The sequence below is a fragment of the Onychostruthus taczanowskii genome, unplaced genomic scaffold, assembly GCF_017590055.1.
Source record: "Onychostruthus taczanowskii isolate IOZ18803 unplaced genomic scaffold, ASM1759005v1 scaffold33, whole genome shotgun sequence".
NCBI classification, from domain to species: Eukaryota; Metazoa; Chordata; class Aves; order Passeriformes; family Passeridae; genus Onychostruthus; species Onychostruthus taczanowskii.
In genome coordinates, this window is record NW_024500683.1 from 3,239,502 (window position 1) to 3,255,016 (window position 15,515).

Genomic DNA, 15,515 nt, shown 5'->3' on the forward strand with positions numbered 1-15,515 from the left:
TATGTCTATGGAAATGCACATGCTAATGCAACGATTGAGACACACACACAACACCTATGAATGCATGCAGAATTACAGGATATAAGTACTCTTCAAATATTTTGTTGAGAGGGAAGGATTGGGCCCCAGGGCCCAATAACTGTAGAATATATCTTGCTTTGCTCAATATGTGTTAGTGAAGACAGTACATAAAGCCAGAGATGTTTCTTATCTTCTCTTGGCTATGGGAGACTGCAAAGGATGGAATTCACTTGCCTAACTTCTGACATCTTCGATATAAAGTATTAAGTTCTCTACTGTGTCTTCCTTACTTGAGGCAGGTCTACATCAGTATGAAATGAATTACATTTGTGAAGTGCCTCTTACATCCTCCTGACAACCAAGGGACTGTTGGACTGTTAGTCAGACGTGGGTATAACTGCTGTAGAATGTCTTAGCTGAACAGAGGGGTCCTGCCCTTGGTATGTTCCCAGTGTACATCATAGGGTTTCTGGATAGGGTTTGCTGTTATCTTTGGCAGCTTTAAAAAAAAAAAAAAGCTATTCAGGTACTTAAAAGCAATCTTCTAAGTCTTCGATGTTGCTGAGGTATTTTTTTCATGTTTGTTTGGTTTTCTTTTAATGCTGAGATCAGGACATGTTTCTAGTCAAATTTAAGTATTGACATAAAGCAGTCTCTTTTTATTAGATTGGTAATGATTCATATTCTAGACTTCTCCAGAAGGAGATTGAAGGAAGCAAAGGTAGAAGGAAAATACCTAACGTTTGTTACAGTGCTAACCTCCCTCCAAGGGTGCTTGATTTTCCTCATTTGCCATATAAAGCATCTGGATCTCTGGGATAAAAAGTAGAATGTCGATGCTGTAAACAGACCTAGAGAGATCCAGGCAGGAAGTTTCTGAGTATCTAACTGGCAGATGACAGTAACTTATGCCTGGACCTTTTTAAAAAACCTGAGGTCAATTTAATGCTCTGTGCAAATATCTTAAAGTCCAAAGTGCTATGCTAGGAATTATTTCATCCTATGATTGCTTTTTAGCTCTCCACTTGTATCCTTGACTCATACTCAATTTTCCAGTTGCATGGAGGTTGTAGTGAATTTTCTGGGACATGTTTAGCATAGCTGCAGCCTTGCCAGCAGCACTGACTTGCAGTATCTCCTCCAAGTCACAAGCCTGGAGAGCACTGTGCCACTGTATCCTTCCTCTTCCCTTCAGCTTTTGCAACTGCATCAGTCTTACACAAACAACCTTGTCAGGTGGGAAATAACCAACAACCTTGTCAGGCATCTCTGTAGCCTTTCTTTGGGTCAGCCCCTTCTAGGAGTAAGTTCTAGGCTGAAGTAACCTTTTTTCACTTTCTGATTTCAAAACTTCATGGTTTTGTACACAGGAATCCTATAAAGTTCTGTTGTGTAGCTGTATCTGCATGGTAAGAGTTGATGTAAATAGCATCTAGAAGCCAGTAGAATTCATGCATTTGATATATCAGTAGGCATTCTTGATCCCAAAGCTGTTAAATATTGTGTGCTGTCTGTTGGCATCTTTTCTTGTGCAGGTGTTGACCACTTCAAGAATAAATCACTACCAAAGATACCACCAGAATTATTTTTACTGAAGTAATATGTAAAAGTGAGAGCAGACAAAATTCAATGGATATAGCAATGATTGAATGTTACAAGTGTAATATCATGTGCTAACAGCAGGCTCAGTGTTCCTGTTTCCAAGCCCACATGGACCAATCCCCACCATGTCACCCTGTGGGGTCACAGCTTGGAAAAGGAGGTCACAGCCTAGGTCTTTGCCTCCTTTGGAGCCTGAACCAGACTGCCACTAGCTTGGGCATGGAGCTGAGTGCATCAGGCACACAGCTGACGAAGGCTAGCAGAGAGCAGTACAGAGCAGAACAAGAGCAATGGCTTAGGCTTCAGTGAATCTTACAGGGTGGTTCTGCCCATGCAGCACCGATAATGGCCCAACCCCAGCATTCACCACTTAGGCTGCTTCTGATTCATGTGTTTTGGATTGGTTTTATACACTTGGGTTCTGTTTTAGTCAGTTAAACAGCATCAAGCTCAGTGCCGGACCTTGGCACTGCAGCATGATCCTTTGTGCGGCTAAGTAGTTAAAGAAGCCCCTGGTACAGTTTTGGATCATGCTGTCAGGCAGTTTTCCAAAGAGTTCTTGAGTATTATTTGAGAGGGATTTTTGCAAAATAGATAGGCAGTATGTCAGTAAAAGTGACAATTTTCATAGTTTGCCATCTTGCCTTACTTCCCCCATTACAATTTTTGGAGTCAATGTAGAATTGATTCCAGTAGTTTCAGTTGTGATTTTTATATTTGCTTATACAAACATTGCAGGACAGGCTTAAAAAAGCAATAGATTCTTCTATGTCAGCTTTATCTTTTGGCAGTTTTATTGCTATAAAGAAGAGTAAGGGGAGAAAAAGAATGCCCAAAATAATGTTCGGTTGGAAACCAATGCCTTTTTTGTGTAATTGGGAAACCTTAACAAGGCACAATGCTGATAACAACTCAGACAAAATAGTTTCAATATTGTTTGACAAAGTCAGAATGTTAAATAGTTCTGTCATTTATACTGCTTAGCTTTGTGTATAATTTAATATTAGCTCTTCATCTTCAAGAACATGAGAACATGTCAGAATTCATTAAATTCTGTAAAAGCTACACCAGTCTGTGTGCCTATATCTTATGTGAATTAAATGGATCTCTGAAATGGGAGAGAAACTGCTGCATCTCTGTCTGTTTGACAAAAAACAGGATTATCATGCACAGTTATAGTTCATTTGGAATGCATATCCTTGAGCATGCACAGACTGGAAAGAATATTAAAAGGATGGTGTGACTGATTTTCTAACAGAATACAAATAAATAATATACTGTTCTAAAAACATAGTAGTTTTACTCTAGATAAAAATTGCATATGTTTGAAATTAATCGGGTCATTAATTTATTTCTCTTTTTTTCCTGCCTGTCCAAATGGGTATGTTTTGTTAGAGGATTCTAATATGAAACATAATTAATTTATTTTTAGAAAGGATTATTAACTTTAAGATACAAACCCTTCAGCTTTGACTGCAGTAATCATAATTCTAGACACAGGTTTGCTAAAAGTCATTGAGAATTAAACAGCATGCAGGACAAGATTGTGACTGTTCTTGTGGATGTCTCTCTGCTTTTCCCACACTAACAGGGCTAGAATAGCCTACAGCAATATGGAATATATAATGGTGCTAGAAAAAGTGATACACTTACTGAATTTATTTACTTGTAGCTTCTAAGCAATTCCCAGAGCAGACCTGTAGCAGCTGCAAGAGCTGTACCATTGGACAGTCAGAATATCTACTGTACAGTGTGGTAGAGGATTATATGTTCCATACTCGTATTGCCTTCACTCTGTCACATAACTTATGTAGTAAGATTTAAGCGCTTTCATTGTAATTATTAAAATTTTGCAGCTTTGAAAGTCTCTTGCATGAATGTGAAATTTAGGATCAAATAACATTTAGTGTGCTTTTAGAATCTGAACTTTGAAATTCTGAATATTTCTTCTCTTTTTATTTTTAATATTTTTATTCTTAACCTTTTAGGGTTCGGTGGGTGAACCAGGACCTAAGGGTGAACAAGTAAGTAATGTTAGAGATCATGGGACTTGAAAATCACAGTACCAAATGTTACATAATATTGACTAAATCTGAAGGCTGACAGTATGTCTTTCTTTGATATAGGGTGCCCCTGGAGCAGAAGGAGATGGAGGAGAAAAGGGTGACTTAGTAAGGCGTTTTTTCCCTTTACTTGATATAATACTAGATTGCTGTTTTAAATTAAAAATATAAAGTATTGTTGGAGTGCATCAAGCATTATATTTTCATTACTGAAAGGCACATTTCGGTTTTATACCAACTGACCTTTGCAGAGCACAGCAGTTCTGTTTGTTTGCCTTATTTCTCTATTCCTGCTGTTTGGAAAGCACTGAAATATACAGGTTTGCTTAGTTGTACCATACAGAACAGACTGCCTTGAAGAAAAAAAGACGTGCCTGTGTTTCTGTTTTATATATATATATATATATATAAAAGAGTATTTATATATAAGAATATATATGTACATGCATACACAAGCACATAAATTCGTGGTGTTTGAGGCAGTGAGGATGAGCAAGTAGTTTAATTCAGGTGAAAGAGGAAGAGAGTTAATAAATATCCTTAATGGCTCACACTTAAAGGAAACATTTTGTATTGACTTTCTCTTTGGAAATATGATTTGCAACTGTTACAGAGAGGAAAAATGGACTGGGAATAGGCTGTGGCACTGTGATATTCTATCTATCTATCTATCTATCTATCTATCTATCTATCTATCTATCTAATCTGCTGCAAGAGTAGGGCATGTTGTGAATTGACGTGGGTAATGCCTGGGTCAAGTGCCCTTGGGTAAAAAGGATTTGTTTCTCTGCCAAAAGAGAAACCTTCTGGTCCAGTGGCTCCCATGGGGCCTCATCCAGCAAAGCCAGAACTGATCTTTCTAGAGGAAGTAAACTGCTCCTTATTCAAAGAATGGTAGCCAGGTTGTATTCTGGAAATAAGTGTATTTTTCCCACAGGCTGCAATTTTGAAAGACTTAGTGAGCTAGATGTCCAGTAACTGAGCATTATGATCACTCTACAGATTCCCAGGAAGCAATATTATGGGGTGTTTAAGTGTGCTGCCTGCTAGTCTGGTTTTAAATGGATAACAATTATTTCTATTTCAATTATAGCATATTCATTAACAGACAGGCCTTTGGCTGGAAACCAGTTATATCACCAATAGCATTTAGGAACTGGGAAGGTACAGTTTACAGAAATTACTCAAAGTTTCTTTAGTGTTGTCATGCTAATCTATTTCACAGGTAATTAAAAGATTTTGAAAGTTTTTTTTCTTTTTTTTTAAGTTGAGAGGAAAACCTAAAAATTACTGAATAGTAGGATTGTTATTCTCAGTCAGGTGATTGAGGGATTTTGGTATTGTTGAAGCCAGGACAAAGATTGCTGGAAGTAGGAACTTGTAGGGGTTTGGCTTTTTCACAGAACTTTAGGTAGTTTCTGTTGCAGTTTTTTCAGCACCAACACAGCACCAATATCCATAGTTCTGTCACTTTGTAGAAACTAGAAAATCCTAGTTAAAAAAATGCTTCTTTTAAAGGTTTCCAAGAAATCTAAGTAAGATTGTCCTGTGGTGTGTTTGAGAGGTGAGCCACATGTCTAATTCCAAGAAAAGCAATACAAAACCAATGATAACAAACATGCTTTCTCAACTGAACCTTACAGAAAAGTTTTTGAGAAAGGAATTGTACGAAACCCACTCAAAATAAAGGTTTTATTCTCAAAGGAATTGTAATTATTTGTGGGACAATTTTGCATAAATCAACTAAATATATGAAATTTCTTTTTATATTCAAAAAACATTGTGTCACATTTACTGCATTTGTAATGCCTGTGATAAGGAGCCTCTCTTCTAATATAGTTTGTCTTCTTTTTAGGGTGACATGGGATTACCAGGAGCAAAGGGAGCTGTAAGTATAATGAATAGCATTGTTATAGAAATATAGAGATCTAGTAGATCATATAAATGGAAGGAAAGAAAAGGAAAGAAAAGAAAGAAAAGGAAAGAAAAATGCAAATAACAAGCTGACCTCTTTATCGCAGTGAAATGGAATGTGTTTTAGCAGCTTTTCTTCTGTTTAAATTTTGAATACAGTTAATATTAAAATGAATTAGCTTTGAAAAGGAGTTAGTTTCCTGGATTCTAATTCCATAAAAGAGAAGCATCATTCAGCAGCAGTTTTCTGGCCAACAAAGTTTTTTTTTTTTCAAGGAAATGAAGGCACCCTTTGTACAGTAGGTGTTGGATAGAAAGGAGGCTCAGTGCAGTGGCTGTGTGCCACTGTTAAAAAGCTGGCAGCAGGATTGTGATGTCTGTGACACTAGAAGTATTTATGGCCCAGCTTCCTTTATTTTATTTTTATTGTGTTTTTATCTTATTTTTATTTGTTTTGTTGTATTTTACTGCAAAATTATGACTTTGATGTGGAAGGTGAGTGGGATCTTGTATATCACAAAAAAATAACTGGAGAGCTGAATTCATTATTTTATTTCAGGATCACTGAAGAGTTGGATTGTTACAGCATCTGACAGTATGAGCTGTGATACTAAAATACCAACAGTTCTCCCTATGGGGAATGGAGGCTGAGCACAACAAAAAATCCTGTGCTTGTGTTATTAGTGATCTGGGTAACTTTTGGGCTAAGCAAATGCAAGCTAAAGAGTATTTACTTGATGTAGATCCTACAAGAAGGACATGAGGAAGAGATAGATTAGAAGAGAAATCCGTAATTTTCTCCACCTAAATTTTTCAGATCCTCTTGTCTTGATGAGAGCCTACAGTGCTTGTATCTCAGTGAGTGCCCTCACAAGAATGAGTAATCTGTCTGGGAACCTGATAACTCACCAGGCTGGGGAAGAAAGGAATGATGTCTTCTCGGTTGCATAGTCCATAAAAGCAAATTTTCTGTCTCCTTAATGTATCTATCAAAGAATGTTCTTTGGGTTTTGTTCTGATAGGGCTAGAATTGGCTGTCTGGGATGCAGCACAGCTGGAACCAAAATGGTCCCACCTTATGGAGTTAACTGATACCGCAGCTGAGGAATTTGTTCTTTAGAATCTCTTTCAGAGGGTGTTACTCTTTTTTTTTTTTTTTTTCCCCAGTAGATTTGGGAAGTCGTGAGTATGTAGGATTATTTTTTTTCCCTGCTCATTTGGGGTTTTTAAGGTGGATTTTTTTTCTTCTTTTGTGCCATATTTTTCTTTGTTATTACTACTAGTGGTTATTAGATGTAAATTAACTTGCATTGGGAGCAACTGTGGTGGTTTGAGCTTGACTGGATGTCAGGTGTGCACCAAAACCATACTGTCACTCCTTTCCTCAAAACTGGCCAAGGAAGAGAAAATACAACAAAATGCTCATGGGGCCAGGGAGAGATTCCTCACCTGTTACAGTCACGGCCAAAACAGACTTGGAGAAACTGATTTATTACCAGAGTCAGAGCAGGATAAAGGGAAGTAAAACAAAAGGGAAGCACCTCCTCCCCCTCCTTCTGCACTGACCTCAGTATCTTCAGAGCTGTTCATTTCACATATTCTCACCCTGCTCTTCTCTGGCTGCAATTATTTCTGGACAATATTTTTTTCCTCCTTAAATATGTTATCCCAGAGGCTTTATTAACATCATTGATTGGCTTGGCATTGGCCAGTAGGTCTGATTCAGAGCTGGCTCGTGTTGGCTCTGCTGGACATGGGGGAAGCTTTTGGCAGCTTCTTAGAGAAGCCACACCTGTAGACCCCCTGCTACCAGGACATTGCTGCTCAAGCCCAATACAATAATTCAGAGGTGCCTGCTGGAATAGGTCACCCTCTGCATGATATTTAATAACTCTTAGTAAAATTACTGGAGCAGAAGCTATAGCTTTATTTACTCAGTGTACTGAAGTGGACATGTTGACATAGTCACATCAATCCTTTCATTCCCCAGGGTCAGGAATAGCTTTCTACCCCTTCCCTGAGTGAAATAAGGCAGCACTGCGTCTGTTCAGGCAGTTTGTCAATGTCAGTTGGTGGGAGGATGTTCCTTCCCCTCTGCCAGCAAACTGCAGTTTAAGCACTAGAACTAGCTCTGGCAGAGTAAACAAAGCAAAAATGTGTGTTCCCAAACAGCCTGGGGCTACGCAGTAGAGGCTCACACCGTGATCCTCTCTAGAGAAGGACATGAAAGACATTTGGAATAAGAAGGGAGCTGGAGTTTTCATACCTTAAGCAGGACTTAATGTCTAGAAATGTTCCATGTTGACATATGCAAGGGCAGAAAGCCATCTTGAGCATGTTTGATTTACCTATGTTACTATCTGATTTACCTGTTTTGACAGATTATTTTTCTACTTCTCCTCTGTAAGAGTGCAGACCTCTTAAAAATCATGCAACTACTGACACCAGTTGCTTACTTGAAAGAAGTTCTATTGAACATCTGCATTTCAAGCAATCATTTCTTTTTATTTGTGAATAGCTCCTGTCACCATTTTGATATGTCAGAATGAGTCTATCAGTAGTACAGCAGTCTATTGAAATTCCTCTCTTTCTTTAACAGGTTGGTAATCCCGGAGACTCTGGTTCCCGCGGGCCTGAGGGAAGTCGGGGACTGCCTGGCATGGAAGGGCCACGTGGCTCACCTGGACCACGAGGCTTGCAGGGTGAGCAGGGTGCTCCAGGCCTGCCTGGCAGTGAAGGTCCAGCTGTAAGTACTGTTTTCATGAAATTGGTATCTTTTGAGCCTTTACCTCTCACTCACAACACTCCTTGTTTTGCATGTGCACATGCCAAACTGAAGTGCCACAGCAGTCTGAAATACAGTGTGCCCCTCATCAGACACAGGTGTACACCAGAGAAACCCTGGGTTGTACACAGCTACACCCTTGGGGCCCCAGCTTTCAGTTCAGCTCTGTTTTCTTATGCCCACCTCATCCCTGTAGTGTGCATGAAACCAAACTGTGTTTGATACAAAGGAGCATCACTCAGACTTTACCTTGCTAGTTAAATTGACATCAGCTGGAATAATAACACTTGCAGGAGCTGGAACACCTTTTAGTGACTAATGGATTATTTCTGTTGGGATACAGTTAAATTTCTTCATAGTGACTTTTGTGGGGTTATATTTTGGATTTGTGCTGACAATAATATTTGTAGCACACTGATGGGAGCAGGGGAAGGGGTAATGGTTTCAAAGTGAAAGAGCATAGTTTTAGATTAGATAATAGGAGGAAATTCTACACTGCAAGAATGGAGAGGTACTAATAGGTCACCCAGAGAAGCTGTGGATGCTCCATCCCTGGAAGAGTTCAAGGCCAGGTTAAAAGGGGCCCTGAGAAGGGGGTTGGAATTAGATGGTTTCAAAGGTCCCTTTCAACCCAATCCATTCTGTGATGTTTCAGTTACTCATGAACATTGCATAGAATCAAAGCCTCTCCTTCTCCTTACATTGTGCACTCAGTGAGTAGGTTGGAGGTGCACAAAAAATTGGGAGGGGGCTCATCTGTGAGAGCTGACTATAACGGACCAAAGGGATATCCCATGCCATGTGGCATCACACTCAGCCATGTAACCAGGGGAAACTTGTGAGAGTGGTAAGCAACTGCTTTCGTTTGTATCACTTGCATTATCATTGGTTTTTTTGTATTTTATTTTCTTCTTCCTCTTCCCCTTTTTCCTACCCCTTCCTCTGCTTCTTACTTTCCATTTATTAAACTTCTTTTTCTTCCCCTGTTCCATGGGTGTGGCAGCTGGGGTTAAAGTGTGACAACTCTGTATTGACAGCTTTTTTTTGAATCAGGCACACTCATAAAATGTAAGTGTGACATCAACTGTTTTGTTAAAACCCTTTTTTTTAATCCTAGGGAAAAGAACCAAGCGATCAGCACATTAAGCAGGTTTGCATGAGAGTCATGCAAGGTAAATCGGCTAAAAAGTATTTCATGTTTCTTGTGCATTTAAATTGGGATCACGTATTTCTGTGGAGGCAACCAGGATTTTCCCCGTGCTTACCCAGAACAAATTGCGTGGCCTTGGTGGGATACCTGCTGGAAAACCTTTCCACACACAAATGTGGGCATAGTATGAGGAAGTCCCTGACTTATATATATTTTGTAGCCTCATGGAACTAACTGCCTGTTGATTCCACACTGCTGCTGTGGTGAGCAGGCCATAGACCAGAGCAGCTGTGTGAAATAAATACATTTTGTATTCAAATCACTTGCTGTGTTTACATACATAAAAGTACAAGCTTCACTGAAAGCTTTTTAGCCTTTTGTATTTACTATCAGAAAAAAAAAAAACAAAACTGTGCAAAATAGGTGAAAAGAAGAGGAATGCAGAGAGAGGTTTCTGGAGATAACATACCTTAAAATTAAAGCAATACAGAGATACTCTAATTTGCTGAGTTCTTGACACACAAAGAAATGTCAAGCTTTTCTAATATGATTGGGTGCATGGAATTTACTAAGTTGAACTGTAAACACAATTTTTTTTCACTAATTGCTATTGAAGATGTCTTTGGGGTTATTATGCCTCTGTAATGTTAAGGGTTTACAGAATGAATATGCTGTTCATGTTTTACAAATTTTCAGTAGTTGTCACTGTTCTTGATAATGCTCAACAGGGTATTTAAAAAAAAAAAAAAACCTCTTATAAATAGGATAAATCTCTTCTATAATAAGATAATACCTTTTGTGTAATAAACTTTGTAAATAGCAAAGTAAAAAAGGAAGGTGCTGTAGTGTAATCTGTCCTTTCCTGTAGCAGTGAACATAGAGTCTTCTTCAGTGATCATGGGAATCTCTTCGTTCTTGTTCACTTACTCCATAATTCTCTCCTCCTGCTCATTGCAGAACAATTAGCTCAGCTGGCAGCCAGCCTTAGGAGGCCAGAATTTGGTGCTCCGGGTCTTCCTGGCCGACCAGGGCCACCAGGTGCTCCAGGACCTGCTGGTGAAAATGGTTTCCCAGGACAGCTTGGCCCCCGTGGTCTGCCTGGCCTTAAAGGTCCCCCTGGTGAGATTGGTCGTAAAGGTCCGAAAGGTAAGAAATTCTCCAGCTGGCTTTCACTTGGTGACTGCTTTAGTTTTGGTTTCTGGGGGTTTGGTTTGGTGTTTTTTTTTTTTTTTTTTTTTGGTTTGTTTTGGTCTTGCTGCTGTTGTTGCCCCCTTCCTTGGTTTACAGGTTGTGGATGTGTGCTGTACACACTTGAGGTCCAAAAAGGATCCTGAGTTAGGAATGTAAGCTGTTCACTGTAACTGGTGTGTCAGTAACCACAGTGATTAAAGGGCTCATTGGCCTGCAGTCAGCAAGACTTGTTTAGAAATCTGCTTTTTAGCATTTATAAAACCACAAAACCTCAGAAGTACATGAGAGTGAAAATCAATATTAGGACTCTGACTCAGCTGCTTCTTTCTAGTTCAGGGCAGATGGCTGTCCTTTCTCACATTGTAGCAGTCATTTGATGACAAACACCACATGTGATTCCAGCAGTGGTTGTCTTTGCCCCATTCAGCCTGGCTGTTGACCTAACTTCTGCAAGAATCATGGTCCCAAGAGCTGATGTAGGCAGTCAGATTACTTCACTAAGTCTACTTTTCTAAGCACACCCAGTTTATCACATTACAAAGGATTGATAATAATTTACCTTTTTATTTGCATATAATACTTGAGTCATTTAACATAATTTCACCAGGTGCCAGAGCCTATTGATTCTTTGGAAAGGACAAATCCATAATAAAAGTGACTTACATTTTACACAAAGTCTTTGATCTAGGTAAATCTCTTCTGTTCATGACTGAGAGGTTCTACTCTCCTCCAGAGAATTACAGGGTAAAATTTTCTGCAAAGTCTTATGACTACCATGTATGTATTAGTTTCTATTCAGCAGTGGGTTTGATTCGTTTTCCAAAAAGAAGGTCTTATTTAAAAATTGTCTTTCTGCAAAAAGCTGGTCTGTTGCTGGAGTACAGTGTTTACTTTTGATTCAACGTTTATTTGAAAGTGAAATTTGGAAAACCTTTGAGCAAAGGAATAGAATACAAACAAAGCAATACTTAACAGCATTCTTGCTGGACCTTTGTTGCTGTTTTAATTCAATGTAATATCATCTGCAGAAGAAACAAAAATGAGAAATACAAATGTGATATATGGGATATGCAATATTTTATTCAACACACAGCAGGCTACAGTGTGTTAATATTAAAATAAAAAATAAACAGAGCATTAACCCCCCCTCCCCCCAAAAAAAACCCTAAGCAAAATACTTCTCATAACTAACAAAAACCTAGCTGTCATCAAATTCTGAGTTACATTAGAGGAAACCTTGCAATACCATTACAAATACAAGGGAAGTGATGAATGCTCTCATGTGCAACAGCTGGAATGATGGTACATGGAAGCCAACTTGAAAACTCTCAGTGCTTCACTCTGAGCTCCTGGTTCAGATATATTCATAGGTAATAGTGAACAGAATTTGAACTTTACAACCTAAGCAACAAAAAAACCTTCCTCTTACTAAGATGATTCAGGTTTGGAGCAAGATATGGGCTTGAAGAAACTCTGGGTGTCTACCAAAGGAAAGTCTGCATGACATTATTATATGAGGATAAAAAATTATTTTGTGAAGGTAAAACTATGCCTTATGTGAATGTCAACAGAATACTGTCATCTGTGTAACCACCTTTTGTCTCTTCTGCACTGGCTGTCTCGAGGACCAACACTTGAGAATTTTTACTTCTTAACTGAGCTTGTATAGTTTTGCAGAAGCCAGTAGCCTCAGTCTGTATCCCAAATATCCTGAAATCCTGGGACTTTGGTTTATTCCTGTTATATGGACTGTGACATATTTCATATGGTACTTACTGTCCAGCTCTAGGTAGTTTCTTTCCCTCCAACCTGTCTGCTTCTGAGTGTGACTCAAATGGGTGAAAAAACCCAAACAAATCCTAAACATTTTACACAGATATGTGCCAGGACATCATTGAAAGATGCTAAGAATATATACAGCCAGGTGAATTCTCTGCTTATTAACTGTTGACTTCTGAAAGGGGATTTACTAAAAATGATACTCCAGGCAGACTGTAACTAATGTGTCATGAATTTGCTTTAGGTGAGCCAGGAGAAAGAGGAGAAAGAGGATTTCCAGGCAGAGGACTGAAAGGTTATCCTGGACCAAGAGGTCTTCCAGGTAAATAAAAAAGGGTGAGGATAAAGAAGATAGATAGTAAAAATTTGCTCAGAACTGATACTTCAAGCTGCCTTGAAAAGATAAAAGGAGTCCATTAAGCAATAAATTCTGAAATGACAGTGCTTAGTAATTTTTACTTCAGTCAGAAATCAGGCTTAAAACTAAAAAGCAATAAGCCACCTCCTCATTTATCTCAGTGTAGAAAGATTAGAAAAAATGTAAAGAAAGCATTTTAAAAAGGAGCCAATTACACACAGATGAATAAAAATTACATACACATGTAATTGTATTTAAAAAATTAAAAAAAAAATAAGGCCATAACCTCCAGATTATCTCACTGGCAGGCACAGCAGTCTTTAAAATATCCAGTCACAATTTAGGATATTATTTTATTTCCAAGGTAATTAATTGCAGTGTTCTATAACATGGCTCCAGGAGAGATTCCTGCTGATGAATGAAGCACAGCTGGCCTCTAGTGGCCAGCGAATGAACACAAACATGTTATTTCCATCACCGTTTCTACTGTACATTCTGTGTTCATCTACAAGATTAACTACTCATATTTGTTCTTTTGTGAAAAAGGAAAAAAAGTAGTTTAGTATTTACTGATCCCCAAGTATGTCTGTGTAACTCAGAGGTGTTTTCTGTAGAAATCTATCCTGGAAGATGCTTCTTGAAATCACTGTTTTTCATTTCTTCATTGAAGATTTAGGAGTAAAAACTACTTCAGTGCTCAGCAGTTCAAATCTTTACATATATTTCCCCATCCATCTGAGTGGAAAAAAAAATAAATTGGTATTTCTTTTTCCAGAGAGGTAATGAAATTCTGTGGTAGCAAGTAGCATCTACCCTGCCCTAGGTCTTGTCAGGAGCGTTGGCTGAGTAGAGTACCCTGCAGAGCTTTGTGCTGCAGCAGACCTGCACTGGTACACCTGGAGAGCACTGGGACTGAAATGTCATTGCAGATTGGGTGTTGGCTAGAGGAAAATTGTCCCTGTTAATTGTCATCACTCTTGGGAATCCCCTGAGAGCAGTGAAAAACAATCTTCATACAGCTTTTTAGGACAGGATGCTATGCTACGCAAGTTGCATGCTGCCAAAGTTTAGCCCTGCATCCACTTTTCCAGGTGAACCAGGCAAAGCCAGCTACGGCAGGGAGGGCCGTGACGGTGACCGAGGTGTCCCTGGGGTGGCCGGGCAGCCGGGGGTTCCCGGTCCCCCCGGCCCGCCCGGCCCTCCCGGGTACTGCGAGCCCGCGTCCTGCAGGATGCAGGCGGGACAGAGAGCCGGGAAGAACATGAAAGGGCCCTGAGAGTGCTGCTGTGTGCCGGCATGGATTCACATCCTGCACGGACAGCTGAGGACAGAATCACGAGCGAAGGAGAAATGCAGACACGGACAAACCTTTCAACCGAGGTTTCAGTAAGGTATTTTTAACACAGTGGTTGTGCATTCTTCCAAAAGGAGTGTTTAGCAACACAAGCTGGAGCAATGGTGCTTACAGAAATACACAGGTGCTGCCTTCTGCCTTCTCCTTTTGGGGGGAAATAAAAGGTACTTGTCTATTTTTATTTTTGATTTTGTTTAATAAAGAGTTTCTGTGATTTTTTCCTCCTCCCCTACTTAATTCCTATGTATGATGTACAGTGAAATAATGTCTTCAGCCGTCAAATAAATAAGGATAGTTTTATTTACAGCAGCTGTATCTATTCTTTTATACTTATAAAATAAATTCTAACACATACTCTTCAATCACAGTCACTTCATGTGTGTTTTGCACAGAATATGCTAAACCTTCAGCTCTTCAATTCAATCACAGGGTTGCCATAAATAACCCAGGTGGAATAACCTCTTCATTTTTTGACTCCAATTTGTGTTGCATTTGTAATTCCATATGAAGACCATTGCAACTTGCTTTGCTATACTTGGCATTAAAATAAAAGGCTAGTAGCCACTGTCATCAGAACTTTGAGTCCTAGAAATATCTATGTTTCCTATAAAAGATTACAAACCCCCAAATTAATTTTTTTATGTATGGCTGCATTCAGTATTGATGGCCAGAACAGCCAGAAGGCAGCCATTAGATGGCCTAAGTTGCCTTTTTTAGATACTTAGTTTTTAGAGGAAAATGTGCAATGTGGGTATTCTGTTCCTCTCCATATAAATTAAATTATTTGTGGTTTGCCTTTACCTCTCTGAACTTTATTCTCTCTTCAAGACAACAATGAAACCACCCAATGATATTTTCTTTCTCTTCATTATTGGCCATCCAAATTTTCCTATACATGCTGTGGCACATTTGTTTTAGGCACTGATTTTTCTCCTAGCCCTCAACTGTGGGATCATGCTCCAAGGACTTGATGCCATGTGACAACAGAGAGAAATAACAAGATCCATGGAGCATTGCATTTTGCACACAACATGTAAGATAACACTAGAGGGAAAAGTACAATGGTACAATGTATGCTCCAAAAGGAATTATTGAAAAAAATAAGAGTTAAACCTACCTCAAACCAAACCTGTTTTCCTACATTAATATTACAAGAAGTCACCAAAATCAGCAAGTGCAATGAATTTCATTTGTGAACAAATCCAGAAGATGCCACACAACACATGTTTGGGAACACATAAAGGAGTTTTCAAAAATTTTTGAATTAGGTCAGTTTTTACTGACTTGGGGCAGAGTAC

At 39.0% G+C, this 15,515-nt stretch overlaps 1 protein-coding gene across 1 annotated transcript in view; it reads left to right on the top strand.

Annotated features, from left to right (window-relative positions):
* Positions 1–14,517, top strand: part of COL9A1 (collagen type IX alpha 1 chain) — a 60,686-nt gene extending 46,169 nt beyond the window's left edge. The window contains exons 31-38 of the mRNA XM_041410674.1: positions 3,612–3,647; positions 3,750–3,794; positions 5,542–5,574; positions 8,200–8,346; positions 9,503–9,557; positions 10,493–10,681; positions 12,750–12,827; positions 13,955–14,517. Coding sequence (XP_041266608.1) covers positions 3,612–3,647; positions 3,750–3,794; positions 5,542–5,574; positions 8,200–8,346; positions 9,503–9,557; positions 10,493–10,681; positions 12,750–12,827; positions 13,955–14,139 — 768 coding nt within the window. The 3' untranslated portion in view covers positions 14,140–14,517. The remainder of the gene's footprint in view (positions 1–3,611; positions 3,648–3,749; positions 3,795–5,541; positions 5,575–8,199; positions 8,347–9,502; positions 9,558–10,492; positions 10,682–12,749; positions 12,828–13,954) is intronic.
* The last annotated feature ends 998 nt before the right edge of the window (positions 14,518–15,515 follow it).